General features: G+C 41.9%; 3 gene segments (V, D, J or C); all 3 read right to left on the bottom strand.

The window, feature by feature from the left end:
- LOC116080190 overlaps positions 1–3,587 on the bottom strand; it is a 607,419-nt gene extending 603,832 nt beyond the window's left edge. Inside the window, 2 exon segments of the C gene segment in view lie at positions 3,073–3,379; positions 3,461–3,587. Coding sequence covers positions 3,073–3,379; positions 3,461–3,503 — 350 coding nt within the window.
- Positions 1–17,132, bottom strand: part of LOC116080189 — a 1,139,691-nt gene that overhangs the window by 697,215 nt on the left and 425,344 nt on the right.
- The window catches only part of LOC116080186, a 1,015,034-nt gene that overhangs the window by 593,296 nt on the left and 404,606 nt on the right, over positions 1–17,132 (bottom strand).

The following is a 17,132-nucleotide window of genomic DNA, read 5'->3' on the forward strand; positions in this document are numbered from 1 at the left end:
GAGAGTGTTGTGTCTGAGCTCACAATTCAATTTCCTCACTGTGTTGCTTGCATAGTAATACATGGCAGTGTCCCCATTTCTCAGACTGTTCATTTGTAGATAAATACGTTCTTAAAATTGTCTCTGGAGATAGCAAATCTTTCCTTCACCGACTGCATAGTGTTTTGTACTACCATCAGTTTTATATCTGCTAACCACTCTAACTACTTTCCTGGGGGTTGGCAAATCCAGTTCATCCAGTAATTACTGAAGGTGAATCCAGAAGCTTCACAAGAGGGTATAATTGAGCAGCCTCCAGCTGTACCAAGCCTCCTCCAGATTCTACCAGCTGCATATCACCCTGTATGCCCGAAGACAGAGAATCAGAGTCAGAAAACTGTCACATATATCCACTGTCCCTGTTATGTATGACCTTTTACACAGAGTCTCTTCTCTGTGCATTTCCTTTTAAAACAGCAACAAGGAAACCCATCTAAGCCCCACCTCCATGGTGAGTAGTCTGTGCTAATCAATGAATGGGGAAACCTGGCTAGAATCCAGTGGTAAGCTACTCTGCCACAGGTGAAGCTTAGAGTGGGTTGGTTTTGTTGAGTGGCAAAAGTCCCTATTTGCATCTCCTCTTGCTGTATAGCAAGCTCTGGGTGGAACTGAGTGATAAGACAGTGCTCAGAGAAGATGCAAGGGTCTTTTTGGACTCTGATAATTATGACAATTATATGTAGTTATGTCATGTCTTTTTTAAAATAATAAATTTAAATTGCATCACATACTTTTATATTTTCAGATCAGGCTCAGGTCTGGTGTATTATCCCCAGTCTCTGTGTTTGTACTAATCCATGCTGTGTACAGATACTCTCTGAGACATACTTGGTCCAAATTAGACTTTTCTGATAAAGTTCTAAAATGTCCTAAATGTGATGGGAAACTATTGATTTTTTTTCATTTTAGTTTATGAAAACATGAATACATATTTTGTTTGATGAAAATGTACTTGACATCAGGCAACTGCACATTTACAATCTCAAATTCTAAGCATCCATACACATGAAACCCGGTGTAAGTATCAACATAGTCAGAGATGTGAACACATTTTTATCCTGAATGTACCCACAATACATGAGAATAAATCTCCTTCTGACCTTAAATTTCATTGTATTCATGATGAGAGACATTTATTTGGTGTTATACCTATTTAACACTTATATCTCTGTTTTTATAAAAATAACTTTTGTTCTTTCAACTGCTTTTTGGGTCAGTATTATCTAGGAGTTTTAGTCATTTATATGGTGCAGATATTATCCACTGGACAAGGAGGGATACTCTTGGCGGACTCAATACAATGCCTATATATCAACACAGATATAAAATTTTATTTTTTATACTACGGCTATTTGCCCACTGGATGTCAACCAGAAATGAGAAGAACCTGATAGCTGCTGAGCTCATGCCATTGGATGCCTTTGAGATTCCAAATTATTGCTAGGGAGCTGGAAGCTTCCTGGATTGTCTCTGAGACACAGCAGGGAGCAGACACAAAGCACAGGGGCAGCCCCAGGACACCCATACCCTGAAGAATGCTCCTATGATAGCTTGCTCTTTGAGACTTGGCCTTCAGCCTTGTACTGGGGGGTCTTTTTTGCATGGAGGATGCTCCTGAGGAAGAAAGAGTAGAGCTGGAGATAGTGGCAAAACTATTTGAGAAGGATTAGGGAGTGTGTCTCTGTTTGACAAAATATGTCAGTGAAGGGAGGCTTGAGACTTGAAATGATTTACACCATTCTCATAGTTCCCTAACTCTACTTCTTACTTGTTGATAACTTCATGATTTTCACTTGCCCTGGCTAACATGATTCTGTTTGCTGTCATGCTGACTTATCATGTTATAGCCATCTAGAACTATAAACCAAATTCAACAGGTTATGAAATTTTTGTTTCATAAGTTACCTTTGATATAGTTTTTATAGCAACAACAGGAAAGTAATTAAGACAAGATTTTTCTGTGTATTCACATTGCAGGAATCATTAATGATTATATTGTCACACTGGGTTAAGCAAGGCATATAACATATGACAGATTTATCTTCCAGATCGCATATATTCTTCTTTTATAAATCTATTAATTTGAAATTATTTTTAGTTATTATTCTTTAATCTTTTTTTACTGTCCAGTTGTTATTCCTTTCCTGGTCTTCCCTTTGACTGTTCCTTATCCCATACCTCCTCCTCCCCATCTCATAGAGGTTGTACCAATTTCACCCACCCCACCCCACCATATGTCTCCACATCCTGGTGCTTTAAGTCTCTGGATGGGTATATGCATCTCCTCTCATTGAGGTTGGACTACACAGTCCTTTGCTGTATATATGTAGAGCGGTATCATATCAGCTGTTGTACACTGTCTGGTTGCTGTTCATGTATCTGAGAGATCTCAGCATTGGGAAGGAAGGTTATTTGAGACTGCTAGTCTTCCTATAGGGTCTCCTTGCTCCTCAGCTTCCTCCAGCTTTTCCCTAATTCTTCTCCAGGGGTCCCCACTTTCTGTGTATTTGTTGGGCATAAGTATCTGCATCTGTATCATTCAGATGCTCTTTGGGCTTCTCAGAGGGTAGCCATGCTAAGCTCCTGTCTATGAGCACACCATAGCATCAGTAATAGTGTCAGGACTTGGAGCCTCTGCTTGAGATGGATCTTAATCTGGGCCTATTACTGGATGTCCTTTCCCTCAGGTTTCTCTCAGGTTTTCTCCTTCAAGTTCTTTTAGAAAGGAACAATTCTGGTTCAGAGTGGGCTGAAAGATAGAGCATCCAGGAGGGAGTGCCATTGAAGATTTCTGGGTATAAGTTAAGGAGATTTAGTGGACTGTGAGCATTGTATTAACCAAAGAAATTATCACTAATGTGTCTTCCTGTTCAGCAGGAGTCTTATGACATAGTTTTGGGCAAGAATTGTTTTAAAGCTACCCTAAAGTAGATTTCCTGTGCTAAGGGTATGTGGCAAGCCCCCTGTTGGTGCAGAGCTACACTACAAGGAGGTTTATGTCTGGGCTCACATTTAAGACTCCACACTGTGTCTCTTGCACAGTAATATGTGGCTGTGTCCTCAGTAGTCACAGAGTTCAACTGCAGGAAATACTGGTTCTTGGATGTGTCTCGAGTGATGGACATTCGACTTTTGAGAGATGGGTTGTAGTTAGTGCTACCACTGTAGCTTATGTACCCCATCCACTCCAGTTTCTTTCCTGGAAACTGTCGGATCCAACTCCAGTAATAATTACTATTAGTTATGGAGATGCCAGTAACAGAACAGGTGAGGGACAGTGTCTGAGAAGGTTTCACCAGGCTAGGTCCTGACTCCTGAAGCTGCACATCAGACAGGATACCTTCAGAGAAGAAGATTTATTTCTGTCAATAACACATATAAGAACCCCTAATGAGCACATGTATGAAATGGCAACACTCACCAGGAAGGGCTGTCAACAGGTACAGAAGACTCAGCACTCTCATCTTTTAGGTTACACCCCTTTTCTTCAGAGATCAACCTCCAGTGAGAGATATGGGAGCTTCCACAGTCCAGGAGACGATTTAACATAGAGCTAGAAGAAGCATTTGCATACAGGGAGACATCCCTGCCTTCATAATTAGGGAAGGTAAACACTGAATGAACTTGTTTATTAAAATAAGACCATAATGGTCTCTGTCTTCCTATAGTCTCAGTCTCCAATAATGGAGCACTAAGACTGTAGAAATCATAAGAAACACACCTAGACATGATCCTACCTCCCAATCTTAGACCAACCTTCATAGAAAACCTCTTCAGATCCTGTGTTTTTAAAGTCCAAAGTCAGTGCCAACCTTCCTTCCAAACTTGGGTTTCTGACTTCTTGCTTTCTTACTAGTAAGTCCACACTCTTTAGTTTTTATCATCTGTCCCCACCCAGAATATGTGTTTTCATCTTTCCTAAAACTTGTACACAATCTTATTATTGCTGCATAGATGATCTCCTATATTTCCAGTAGAGAGTCCTGGGCTGTTTGCACAGGAGTGATGTAGGTAGGTTACAACACCTTTTTTTTTCCTTTCGAGAGAAATTTCAGAGAGAATCCCATGGGACCTACAACAGATTAAACCAAACATGCAGTCTTTCCCCTTTCACCAATTTCTCCTCAGTATTTGGTATCATTTGTTTCCTTAATAAATATTATTGTTGTTTGGATTAGATGACATCTCAAATTAACTTTTGAATTTACATTTTCTTGATAGATGATGACGGCGAAAACTTCAAAAAGTGTTTACTATTCATATGTTTTATGTATATTATTCCATTACACCAATAAACTATAAATATTTCCAAAGCATATCTGCAATCTGCCTGTTGAATCAATTCATTCTTGGCCTTTCAAAAGTTGAGGGTAGAATTCTGTGGATGGTGCAGAGAAATAAGTGAATAACCCACTAGACCCTTTTTCTACCTAATATCACTCTATATCATCTGTGCAATGCTCTCTGTCTGATCTATTACAGTCCTTTCAGTACATGATTGTCTACTGGAGCCTTTTGCAATGCTCTGTCATCTTTCTCAGTGTCTGAGCAGCATTAAAACAAAATTAGGAACACAACAATGACTGTGTGGTATGGCAAGGGTTGTGATCTTCTTTATCATAGTGTGTTCGTTTAAAGCACCAGGTCAGTAGAATTGTGACAACATATCTGATTTTAGAATGGATATGCTCTCCAAAGATCCTATAATTTATATCAAAAGACTGTTTCTACATTGCCTTAACAGCAGAAATATAATCTGTATGTGATAGGTCTAGTTATAAAGAGCCTCCACCAATAGATTTCATAGTCTCTCTACCTATACTTCCATCATTTATTATGGTGTGAATGATCTGTCTACCAAAGGAGATATAATGAAGGTTAAAATGAACAAGGAGAAGTTGGATTAACTGAAGGAGGGAGAAGTAGGACTCACAGAAAATTACCCATCTTCACACTGTTCTGGCTCCCTGAGGCTGAGTTGCTATCCTTGTCCATAGTGGGAGGTATGTCCATTTCATGAAACAATGAGACTATCTACTGGTCTGTCATTAAACATCCTAAATAACTTTTATTCTAAAGTACTCCTTTGATGAACTTTTTCCTCGTGTCTACATGAGTCTTTATAGAAAATGAAGATGATCAAAGGTACTAATGAATCTGTGAGGAAATTGATAGTTTTATTTGTGCATGTTCAAAGGAACATTTCTGGTATTTGTAATTATTTCCTTAATTTTAGCAGCAAAGGCAATGTTTTAACAGTCAGCTTTCACACACTTCTAAATAAGCACTTATATTCTTAACAACACATGGGACAAATATTGCCTAATTTTTTTCTACTTTTGTATTCCTTCAGTTACTCCTTAGTTAGACTTTCTAGACTGGTGCAATGGGAACACCTGTTTAATCACTTAACTAGAGGCATGTCAAAGCCATGAATTTGAGGAGTGAATGTAGGATTCTCTGCAGTCTGAGGAGGCAAGCTTTCCCTTGCAGCACCAGTATGTCAGAAAAACAAATCCCTTCTATTTATGCCTGTGCTTAGAACTGACCATTAGTCATTGTGGATAAGAAAGTGTGCATCCTTGAGAGTGACAATCCCCTGTCAATATATGATGCTCTGTAGCTTTAATGCATACAGCATGAAGATCTCCCTCCTGCATAGTTAAAGAATCTCTGGCACAAAGGAAGGCAGAATACAACTGAGGTGATTATGGAATTTAATAATATTTAATACTATTTTCAATAATACCATTTCCAAACAAATATTCCAAGCATATTATATGTTGGGATGTATTTCTCAGTCCTATACTGAAGGTCTCATAACTCACCTAAGCCTAGATTATGGCAAGTGTTTCTGGAATCCATGGCATGAGATTCAATCATCAGGGAAATTCAATAATCCTTTCCTCAAAACTAGGTTGTTTTAAAACTACTTGTTGGTTTTATGCTTCCTCAGGATTAGAACTTGGATCCTAATGGGGAGTCGCATCTGCCTTGGTAAAGCTGTGCATTGTGTTCTAAACAGAATATATCCTATATTTAAATTTGTCCATCAGAACTAAAAACATTTATTTAAATAATTGGTCTCTATAGAAGTTTTTTCTGGAAATTGTGAATTATGACTTGAAACCATTCAGAGTATATTTACAATTCACAATCCTACTCCACTTCTGTTGACCTGAAGTTCCCTGTGTGCCAGTGCCCCCTGCTGACCATGAACATCTTATAGAGTTTTTTTTATTCCTGAACTCACAATTTGCTTTCCTCACTGTATCTCTCATGTAGTAATAGGTGTCAGTGTTCTTATTGCTCAGACTGTTCATGGAAACTTGTATAACTATTAACATACCCACAGACATGAACACATATTTTATCCTGAATACAACCACATATGAGGTGATATCTCTTTCTGACCTTAATTTTTATTGCTCTGGTAATAAGAGACATTGATTCTGTGCTATGCCTTTGTTGACTCAATCTTTTTGTTTATAAAAACATCTTTTTGTCTTTCTATCACCTTTGAATCAGTATTATCTAGCTCTTTTAGATGTTTTATAATATATATGATATAGACAATATCCTGTGGATTAGGAAGGATATATTTGGTGCAAATACTTAATGCAATGCATATATAGCAACACAGATATAAAATTTTATTTTGTATCCCATGACAATCTACCCACTGACAACCAACAAGAAATGCAGAGGACCTGAAAGCTGCTGACTTAATGATATGGGATACCTTCAAATTTCCAAATAAGTGCTAGGGCTTGAACCTCCCAGAGACATCTCTGAGATACTCACAGCAGGGAGCTGTGGAGTTGTGTGGTGTCCTGTGTCCAGTCTACGACAGGGCTAGTGCTGCTTGTGGAGGTAGGACACAAGAGTTTGATGGTGCTTTCCCCATGCCAGTGTTGGGCTGGTGTCAGGCTATGTGAAGGCACTGGACCCTGCTCCAGAGGTTGGGGAAGGCAGTCTAAGGTTCCCAGGGACTGACAGAGCCAGCTCAGGGGTCTCCAGGTTTGTGCAGAGCCTGGAGCCATCAGGTTCTCAGATTCTTGGGCACCCCAGACACTGCTGGATTCAGCAGAAGAGCTGAGAATGGAGTATGGACCCACAGGCTGGATCTAGCCCTGTGCCCAAGAGGAAAAGAAAGGATTTCTAGCTGGGTCTCACAAGGAGGAGAGTCTTTGGCTTGTCTGCAAAGTAGCTTTGCTTGGTGGAGGCCATGGCTGGCTGTGCTGAGAGGTCTTCTGTGGGAGACTAGATGCACTCTTTAGAGGAAGGCCTGTTCCATATATCCCAACAGCAGATCCTGCCATGTCCACTTGTCATTCCAGTAGATTCTGTGTGTCAGGTCTGAAAGCTTGTTCATGGATTTGAGGCATGCAGCTTCAACAGGAGCTACTCTAGCCTCCTGCAGTTCATTTCTTGGCATCTCCCAACTCAAATGTGTTCCAGATTGGTCTCTGCAAAGTCTGTGGAGAGTTTTGTGTGCTTTCTTTGTTCAGGCATATAGGTGCCCTAAGAAATGATTCATAAATAGCTAAAACTGAGATTAAACATTATTTCCTGGCCTACACAGTGTTTCAATGATCCTAATTGATTTCCTAGCTGTAATTACCTTGGAATTTTTTACAAGGAAGCTGTCTTATCAGACAGGGTGTCTCCAGAGTTAGAGATAGATGTCAGGCACTATTGCTTATTGTAAACATAGTTAGAATAATTGGAGCAGTCCCACACAAGGCAGAATTGCTTTACATACCACAGAGAAGTTGAAGCACTTCTGTCATTAATTATCTATGTTACAGCCATGGACATTCTCAAGAACTGCTAGAATGGGACCTCCAGCTGCTTGCCTCAGACAGACCTAGAGAATTATCTTGGGGCTGCCATGATAGTCCAGCAGGAAGAACACCACTGCTCCTCCTTTTTGCACCTGGCTGTTTGATCTTCCTGACTTTGATGTGATGGCTACCTGCCTACGTGATCCCTGACATTTGCCCTGTTTCTGTATACTATATAAGCCTGTTTTTTACTTTGTGCAAATACACTGAGAATCTGAACTCCCTTGTGTTGTCTCTGTTTGTCATTTCTTCACCAAAGCCTTGAAAACCTAACTAGTACTCTGTTCCTCTGTGGGTTGAGGGAGGCCCAGACTGGCCTGGCAATGGCAAGGTCCTAATGAAAAGAGACAGTACATGATTTTAAAGTATTTATTGTCATGGTGGAGAGTGGTGATGAGTAAAGCCATATCCCACTTTCTCAGGGCATGCCTGAGATTAAACACCTTTTGCAGTGAGAAGTATATGGGAAGGGGAGTTTATTGGCTAAACTTCAGGCCTTTAGGTGCCTCATCAAAATGGAAATCTGTCTTGATGTTACATGATCTGTGGTCAACTTCTCTACCTGTGGAGGGGCTTGGGGCATTGCCCTTATGTGACTGATAACCACAGAATTATGGAGAGCTGCATCCTTGTGTCAGGAGCCTCGTGTCAAGAGACATGGCAAAACACCTACCGTTCTTTGCAGGGTTATCCCCTGCAGGGTCACCTGCTGGGTTACTGGGGTTTCAAATCTTAGCTCAACCAGAAACCAAACTGCTTTTCATGGTCCCCCAGGGAGAAAAAGCAAAAAAAGCAGTCCCAGAACACACATATTGTGAAGAAGTCTCTGGTGAGAAGATAATAGTTTCTAAGTCAGGAAAGAACCTTGTACTGTATGGTCATTTTTGCATGGAGGATGCTCCTGAGCAAGAAAGAGGGGAGCTGAGGGCAGTGGTGAAACTATGTGAGAAGGATTAGGAAGTGTGTCTCTGATGGAGAAAATATGTCACTGAAGGCAGGCTTGAGACTTCAAATGATTTATACAATTCTCAGAGTTCACTAACTCTTCTTCTTTCTTGTTGATCATTTTTGATATATCAGTTTCCCCAGCCAACATGATTTCTGCTTGCTGCCATGCTTCCTGTCATTCTATAGCCCTCTCAAACTCTAAACCCAATTACATATTTTATTTGATAAGTTACCTTGTTCACAGTGTTTTATAACAGCAACAGAAAAATAACTATCACATGGTTTTTCTGTGAATTCACATTGCACAAATTATTAAAAATTATATTGTTTCAGTGGGTTAAGCAGGACATATAACCTATGACAGATTTTTCTTCCAGACCATGTATGTTTTTCTTTAGAGGTAGAATTATGTCAGCAGTAAGATGGAGATGTGAGATCACTCAACACAAGAATATTTGAAAATAAATTCTGAAGATTAACTGGCATAAATAGAATTCTCTTGATATACTTTGGTGGGTATTACTTCATGGTGTTCCTAGACTTTCTATGCCCTGAGAGGTATGTTTTTTCTTGAGTGTGAGAAAACATAAAAACAAAAGGAGAGGGATTGTTCTTATAGGGATACTGGAAACATATTAGTGGTTGATGCCATATTCTTGAACCGAGATCTGCTTCTTGAATCTGTTTTAATCACCAGAGCCCAGTCATCAAATAACCTGCTCAACCACTAGGTTTTGCCTATTGAGGGTCATTTCCAGGACTATCTAGCTATCTCTCTCCTTTTCATCACCTGCAGTGTGGTTCATGTCACTTTGTTATGTATGATATTGCTGGGTGGATTATACCCTGATACATCCAGAGAACCAAGGCACACCAGCATCAGAAACATCAGAGACTAGATGATAGAGCTGTTCCATGCTTCACAACAAATTATTAATGTAAGCCTTTGGAATGTAAATAAGAAATATGTGTTTAATGCCTTATTCTTCTGAGGAAATTATACATGTAATATATAATAATTCAATGGAATGTTAGCTTCTCCTCTTGTTCTTTTATTTCACGAAGGTTTCAATCATTAAAGAAAACATAGGGCAAATCATTAAAGAAAACAAAATTTAGAAAATGATTCCATTTTGATAATGTTATCCCTCTTGCTAGTTTCCCCCATTCCTGAAACACTCTGTGCCACCCCCTTGCTTGTTCCTCCATCTCCTACTCCCACCTCCAAGCCCTCGAATTCCCCTGCACTGAGGCCTCTATCTAGCTTTCATAGGACCAAAAACCCCTCTTCCCGTTGATGCTTGACAAGGCCATCCTCTGCTCCATATGTTGCTGGTTACCTCACTCAGGATAATGTTTTCTAATTCCGTATATTTGCCTAAGAATGCCATGAAGTGATTGTTTTTAATAGCTGAGTAGTTCCCTCCATTGTGTAAATGTACCATATTTTCTGTATCCATTTCTCTGTTGAAAGACATCTGGGTTCTTTTCATCTTCTGGCTATTATAAATAAAGCCATTATGGACATAGTTGAGCATGTGCCCTGGTTATGTGTTGGAGCATCTTCTGGGTCCCAATAGTGGTATAGCTGCATAATCAGGTATTACTAGGTCCATATATATGATAGAATGTTTTTTGAGGGATGTCTTTAAGTTAACAGACTTAGGTGTCATGTCAATACTTAATGTACTCATAGTAAGCAAAGTTACCATGTGTATGATCATAGAACTTTGAAGATAAATCTTCAGCCTGAATCTTGGAGCATGCTACAATGTACCTCTCCTACTCTCCACTCCACCTGAGATTATGAGAAATCCACATTAGTTGTATTTCAATTTTCAAGATTAAAACTTTTGAGATTATACTCATTTCTCCTTTAAATAACATTGTTGCTTTGAAATGGACAATTTTCTAGACAGATACCAGGTACCAAAGCTAAAGCAGGATCATATAAACAATTTAAATGGTCCCTTATCCCCTAAAGAAATAGAAGTGCTGTACCAATGGTCAGCTTGCTGTTGATGGCCTGGTTCTCTCTCTTTCTCTCTCCCTGGTGCTGAGGTCTGCAGGTGGGAAGCACATTAGTTAAAAAGGAGGCAATGTATAAATGAGATATTTTATTGTAGGAAGAAAAAAATAGGCCGGTCAAGTAGAGAGAAGGAAAGGAGAGGAGAAACAGAGAGAGAGTGAAAGGAAAGGAAGAAAGCAAGAGATCAGGAAAGCAAGAGAAGAGAACAAAGAGCAGGAAAAGAGAAGAAAGTCAAGAGAAGGAATAGGGCAAGAGCAAGGGAAGAGACAGAGAGCAAGAGAGGAAAGAAAGAACGAAAGTGGAAAGAGGCCAAGAGAGGTACAAAGAGCAAGAGAGAGAGGAAGAGGGCAAGAGCAAGAGAAAGAGACAAAGAGCAATAGAGGAGAGAAAGAACAAGTGAGAGAGAAGGGGGAAAACAGCCCCTTATATTGTATGGGGCATGACATGTTTAGCTGGTGGTCAAATAACTGGGGGTAGGGTCCAGCTAAAATGCTGGGAACTTGGGGCATTATCTGCCTGATAGAGTACGCATCTCCCACAGGGGCAGCTATGAGGGGCTGTGAATGAAGCAGGAGCAAAAAACTCAGAAGTTGTAGCTGAGCTCCTTCCACCCCTTGCAAGCACAACAAGCAGAAAACTGACCACTGAAGCTCCAGGGCTCAAGGACATTATTTGATTGAGCCTAAGTTGTCTCAACAGACCACTGTCCTACAATGCCCAACACAGAAGCAGTCATTAATAGTCCCCCAAGCAAAATGAAGCCCAGGACCAGATAGGTTTAGTGCAGAATTCTATGAGACCTTCAAAGTAGACCTAATACCAATACACTTCAAACTTTTTCACAAAACAGAAACAGAAGGAACACTACCCAATTCATTCCATGAAGCCACAATTATGCTTGTACTGAAACCACACAAAGACTCAACAAAGAAAGAGAACTTCAGACCAATTTTCCTTATGATTATTGATGTGAAAATACACAATTAAATTCTCACAAACTTAATCTAAGAACACATCAAAACAATCATGCATTGTGATCAAGTAGGCTTCATCCCAGGGATTCAAGCATGGTTCAATATATGGAAATCCACAAATGTAATCCACTATATAAACAAACCCAAAGCAGGGGGAACACATGATCATCTCATGAGGTGCTTAGAAAGCATTTGACAAAATTCAACACCCATTCATGATAAAAGTCTTAGAGAGATCAGGAATTGAAGTTCCATACCTAAGCATAGTAAAAGCAATATATGTCAAACCAGTAGCCAACATTAAACTAAATGAAGAGAAACTGGAAACAATCCCACTAAAATCAGGTACTAGAGAAGGCTGTCCACTCTCTTCCTACCTATTCAATTTAGTACTTGAAATCCTAGCCATAGCAATTAGACAACAAAAGGATGTCAAAGGGATATGAATTAGAAAGGAAGAAGTCAAAATATCACTATGATCAGATGATTAGTTAATATAATTAAGTGACCCAAAAAATCTACCAGAGAACCAAACCTGATAAATAACTTCAGCAATGTGGATGGATATAAAATTAACTCAAACAAATCAGTATTCTTCCTCTACCCAAAGGATAAACAGGCTGAGAGAAATATTAGGGAATTGTCACCCTTCACGATAGTCATAAATAATCTTGACATGACTCACTTGAGGAATTTACTCCACTATGAGAGCAACTGTGTTTGTGGTGACAGGATAGTCCTGTAGATTGTGGCATTTCGATTTCTCTGATTCCTAAGTGCATGACTTAGATTCAAGTCTATTATAACAATACTGATCTGTAGTCAAATCTCCTTTCGGTCTTTTATGAAAAACATTACATCTCACTAAGGAATGGTGTCTTCAGTGTTTCATTTGGTCAACTGTGTTGTATCTGGTTCAGTGAGAGGAGGAACACCTGATGAAATCTGGATCCAACCTTGCTGAATCTGTATGCGTCTGTTATTCAAGTATGTGTCTGTGTGTGCTGTGAGCACAATCTGCTGAGCTGCATTCCTCCTGTAGGAGGGTTTATTTTGTCTAGGACATGGTTATAATTTGAAACTCCAGAATCTACCTGTTGAATATTGCTTATGCATATGAAGGATATAGCTTTTCAGTTTCCTCTCTGTTGGTTAATTTGAGTGTTAGAACCCTTAAATCATGTTTATTAGATCAAAAGATTGAAAAATGTCTTCAGAGAAATCAATGTAAGGAATTTGATAGCAAATTGGATGTAGTCTGACCTCCTCCAGCTAACAATTTTTCTCACATATGTATTAGACTGGGCTAAGAATATTTTCACCAAAATGGTAACTGAATCTAATAATTATTTTACTGGAATTTCTTGATAATGAGATACACTGAAAATATATCAATTTAACAATCTGTAGTGTTGGGAACCATGAGAGCCCTGAGGTAAACATCCTGCCTGACAATCACAAGGATCCAGCTTGGCCCTGAGAAAAGAACATTCACGGAAATCCACCCCCTCCCCACCTGTCACCCCGGAGCTCAACCCCAGAAGATTTTGTAACCTTCCATCTCCCTCCTTCCTCTTCCCCTCCCCTCCAAGATTTTTGCTTTAAATACGCTCTGCTCCACTAAGTAAATGGCTCTTGACAAGCAATGCTTCCTTGAGTCCTGTCGTCGCTCTCGCCCATTCTTTATTCACAGGTTGTGACTCTCCTCGATCCCTGAAATAACTTGACCTGCAGGCCAGGTCAGGTGGCGCCCAACATGGGGCTCGAGGCACGGGTCACTCCCAGGACAGATTAAGGATCACGATCGTCTGGATTTCATGACAGTTCCCAATCGTCTGGGACCCATCATTAGGTGAGTCATCTGTCCTGCAAAGCTCAAGAACAGGCCACTCCTTGTCCAAAGAGGTTTGTTTCATTAAAGATTTGAAAAAGGCCTTCAGAGAGAGAGGTATTAAGGTTAAGAGAAAACATTTGGTTGACTTTTTCATTTTTGTGGGTGAAACTTGCCCCTGGGTTATGATTGAAGGTCCTACAATTCATTCCAAAAAATGGCAAAAGGTGGGCCATGAATTAAATGAACTTATTAAGAAGAAGAAGAAAAAAAAAAAAGGAAAGAAAGATGGCAATGAGGTGGTTGGCGACTCCATTTTTTCCTACTGGGGACTCATCAGAGACGTGATCGAGTCAGCCAAAACAAAAACGGTCATAAACAGCTTCTGTCAGTGGCTGAGATTTGCCTGCTTGAATCCTTGCCACCCTCTCGTGCAGCCTCCTGTCTGTCTCTTCAAAATTCTTCCTTTACACTTATCGATATGCCTTCCGACTCCTGCCCTGCCAAGGAATCCTCTGAAAAGCCTCTGTCGCCTAAACACCCACCTGCCACTTCTGGCCCTGCCACCTCCTCTTCGTCCCCTCTTTATCCCTCTTTACCCCCCAGCATATGAAGATCTTGCCTCCTCCATGGAGCAAGGATGCTCTCCCTTTTGCGATCCTGTCATTCCCTTTCACCCCCAAGGTCAAACTCCTAGTAAGACTCTTCCCTCCTTGTCTCTGCAGTCACCACATCCCCTTCCGGTGCCCTCACAACTGTTGGCCCCCCCTGCTGCCTTTCTTGTAGAACCTAGTGATGAACCCCTTGAGCCTGGCAATGTCAAGACGCCAGAGGAGGAGGCCACACAGTACCATTCTGAAGATTGGCCGCCCCTTCTCCAGACATCTCCACCCACACCCCTTGCACTCCCCCTACGCCTCCCCTTGAGTCGCCCTTCTTATACTAGCTGTCAGTTCTCAGGCTGTTTTTGTAGGACTAAGGCTCAGCTTCAATATCAAATTTCTGATGCCGTGGAGATTGTCCGCCTTCAAAAACAACTCACTTTTCACTATGTGCTTTTCTGCTCCAGTGACTTCCTCCCCTAACCCAGCCCTTACATTTCCCATTACCCGTTCCCAGACACAGCCAGAGACCATCAGGCCCGACCCCTCTACAGCTGATGGAGGGCAGGCAGACCCTCCCCCTGCTGATAATCACCCATCTTCTTCCCGCGAACCCTCTGTTCATTCTGATCGCTCCAATCAGGGAGATGGTGAGGGACTGTCTGATGCCCGTAGTGACTCCGATAGAGGGGAGGAGGCGGCGCCTCCCACCATTTTTCATAGACTTAAATTTAAAAAGCTTGAAAAGCTGAACATCGCAGTCCGTAATTATGGCCCCAACACCCCCTTTACCCTCTCACTCCTTGAAGACCTTGCTGAAGGTGGACACCTGACTCCAAATGAGTGGATTACGACTGCTCAGTCAGTCCTTACTCTTGGTCAATTTCTTGCCTGGCCTGCCGATTGGGCTGATGGGTGCCATGATGTCATTAGAAAAAGTTACCAACAAGGCCGCCACACTGCTCATAGATAGTCCCTTAGTAAACTTTTGGGCCAGGGGAGATATGCCACTGATGAAAAACAGCGTGCTTTTTCTCTTAGCCTTTTGTCCCATTCCAGCTCTGCAGCCCTTGCTGCTTGGAGAAGCATTCCCTCCCCAGGGACCATTCTTTCACCTATGACAAAAATTTTACAGGGACCCCAAGAACCCTTCAGTGACTTTGTGGCCCATCTTTTGGAGGCGGCCAAACGCTCCCTTGGCCTCAGTCAGGCCGATAATAAGTTACTTTCACAATTGGCCTATGAAAATGCCAATACAGCCTGCAAAACGGCCTTGAGGGGCAGATATAAAGGGAAAGACCTTGATGAAATGATTCAGATGTGCCAGGAGGTATACCCCATTACTGACAAGTTTATCAAGACCACTATGGTTGTTGGCACTGCTTCTGCTTATGGTTGTTGGTGCCTCTGGGAACTCTTCGTGTTTCTGCTGTGGCCAGCCCAGTCATTTTGCCCCCGACTGCCCTAATGGGTTTCCTCGAGGCCCGCCACCTCCACCAGCTACTAATAATGACACTTGAGGGACCCCTTATTGCCCCCCTCCTAACACTGTTTGTCCATGCTGCCGCAGAGGCCGCCATTGGGCCAACACCTGTCACTCAAGGACAGATATTATGGGAAATCCACTTCCCCTGCGTCAGGGAAACTCCCTTGGGGGCCAGTCCCGGGCCCCTTGTCCTATAATGTTTCAGCCTGCATCAGGACTGAATGGACAGGCACCCCTTTCCAGTCAGACTGCACTCCCCCCGCCATTGATTCCCCTTCCCTCATCCAGCCCCCCTCCTATACAAACTCAGCTTCCTCCCCCACAGGACTGGACCTCTGTGCCACCACCTCAACAATATTGAGGCCTGAAGACGGGCTCGTGTCTCTAACCACCTCTCTCCTCGGTTTCCCCCTCCCCACTCTTCCCTCCTCATCTTAGGACACGGGTCCTCCACCCTCATAGGCATACTGACATACCCTGTCATTCTCAGACCTCCCTTCCCATCTTCAATATATCTTTTTGTCTCTGCCAACCAGGGTCCTTTGTCCATTTCCCCCGGTCAGATTCTCGCCCGAGCCCTTTCCTTATCTTTCTTATGCTTTCCTAAAGAGGTCCGGACCCTCCCTTCGGCCCACCCTCCTGAGCCTTCCATTTTTTGGGTCCAACAACTGACCTCTGACAGGCCTCATCTTAAAATAAAGCTTGATGGCCACCTCTTTGAAGGTATCCTTGATTCTGGGGCCGATTCTACTGTCCTGTCCCAGACTTCCTGGCCCTCAACATGGCCATGCCAACCATCCTTCACCCACCTTCAGGGCATCGGGGTCTCTACTAATACCCTTCAGAGCTCCAAAAGCTTATGGTGGGAACACCCTGATGGTCATTCAGGCACTGTACAACCCTTTATTGTTAACTTGTGGGGGAGAGATATTCTTTCCCAAATGGGAGTCTTTTTGTATAGCCCCTCTCCAACCATTACTCATCAACTTTTAGACCAGGGGTTTCTCCCAGGCCAGGGTCTGGGAAAAGATGGCCTTGGATACAAAGAAAATTTTTCATAAGGGCCACTACTCTCCCTACACTCCAGGCTGACAAGATAACTTGGAAAAATGATTCCCCTGTCTGGATTGATCAGTGGCCCTTCCCCCTCTCATAAATTGGCCTCTGCCTCAAGGCTGGTGCAGGAGCAACTTGAGGCAGGCCATATTGTACCCTCCACCTCACCGTGGAATACACCCATTTTTGTGATTCAAAAGAAGAATGGGGCTTGGCGTCTTTTACAAGATCTTAGGAAAATTAACAAAACCGTGGTCCCCATGGGAGCCCTACAACCTGGCCTCCCCTCTCCAGTAGCCATTCCACATGGGTTCTTTAAA

The sequence above is a fragment of the Mastomys coucha genome, unplaced genomic scaffold, assembly GCF_008632895.1.
Source record: "Mastomys coucha isolate ucsf_1 unplaced genomic scaffold, UCSF_Mcou_1 pScaffold6, whole genome shotgun sequence".
Taxonomy (NCBI): domain Eukaryota; kingdom Metazoa; phylum Chordata; class Mammalia; order Rodentia; family Muridae; genus Mastomys; species Mastomys coucha.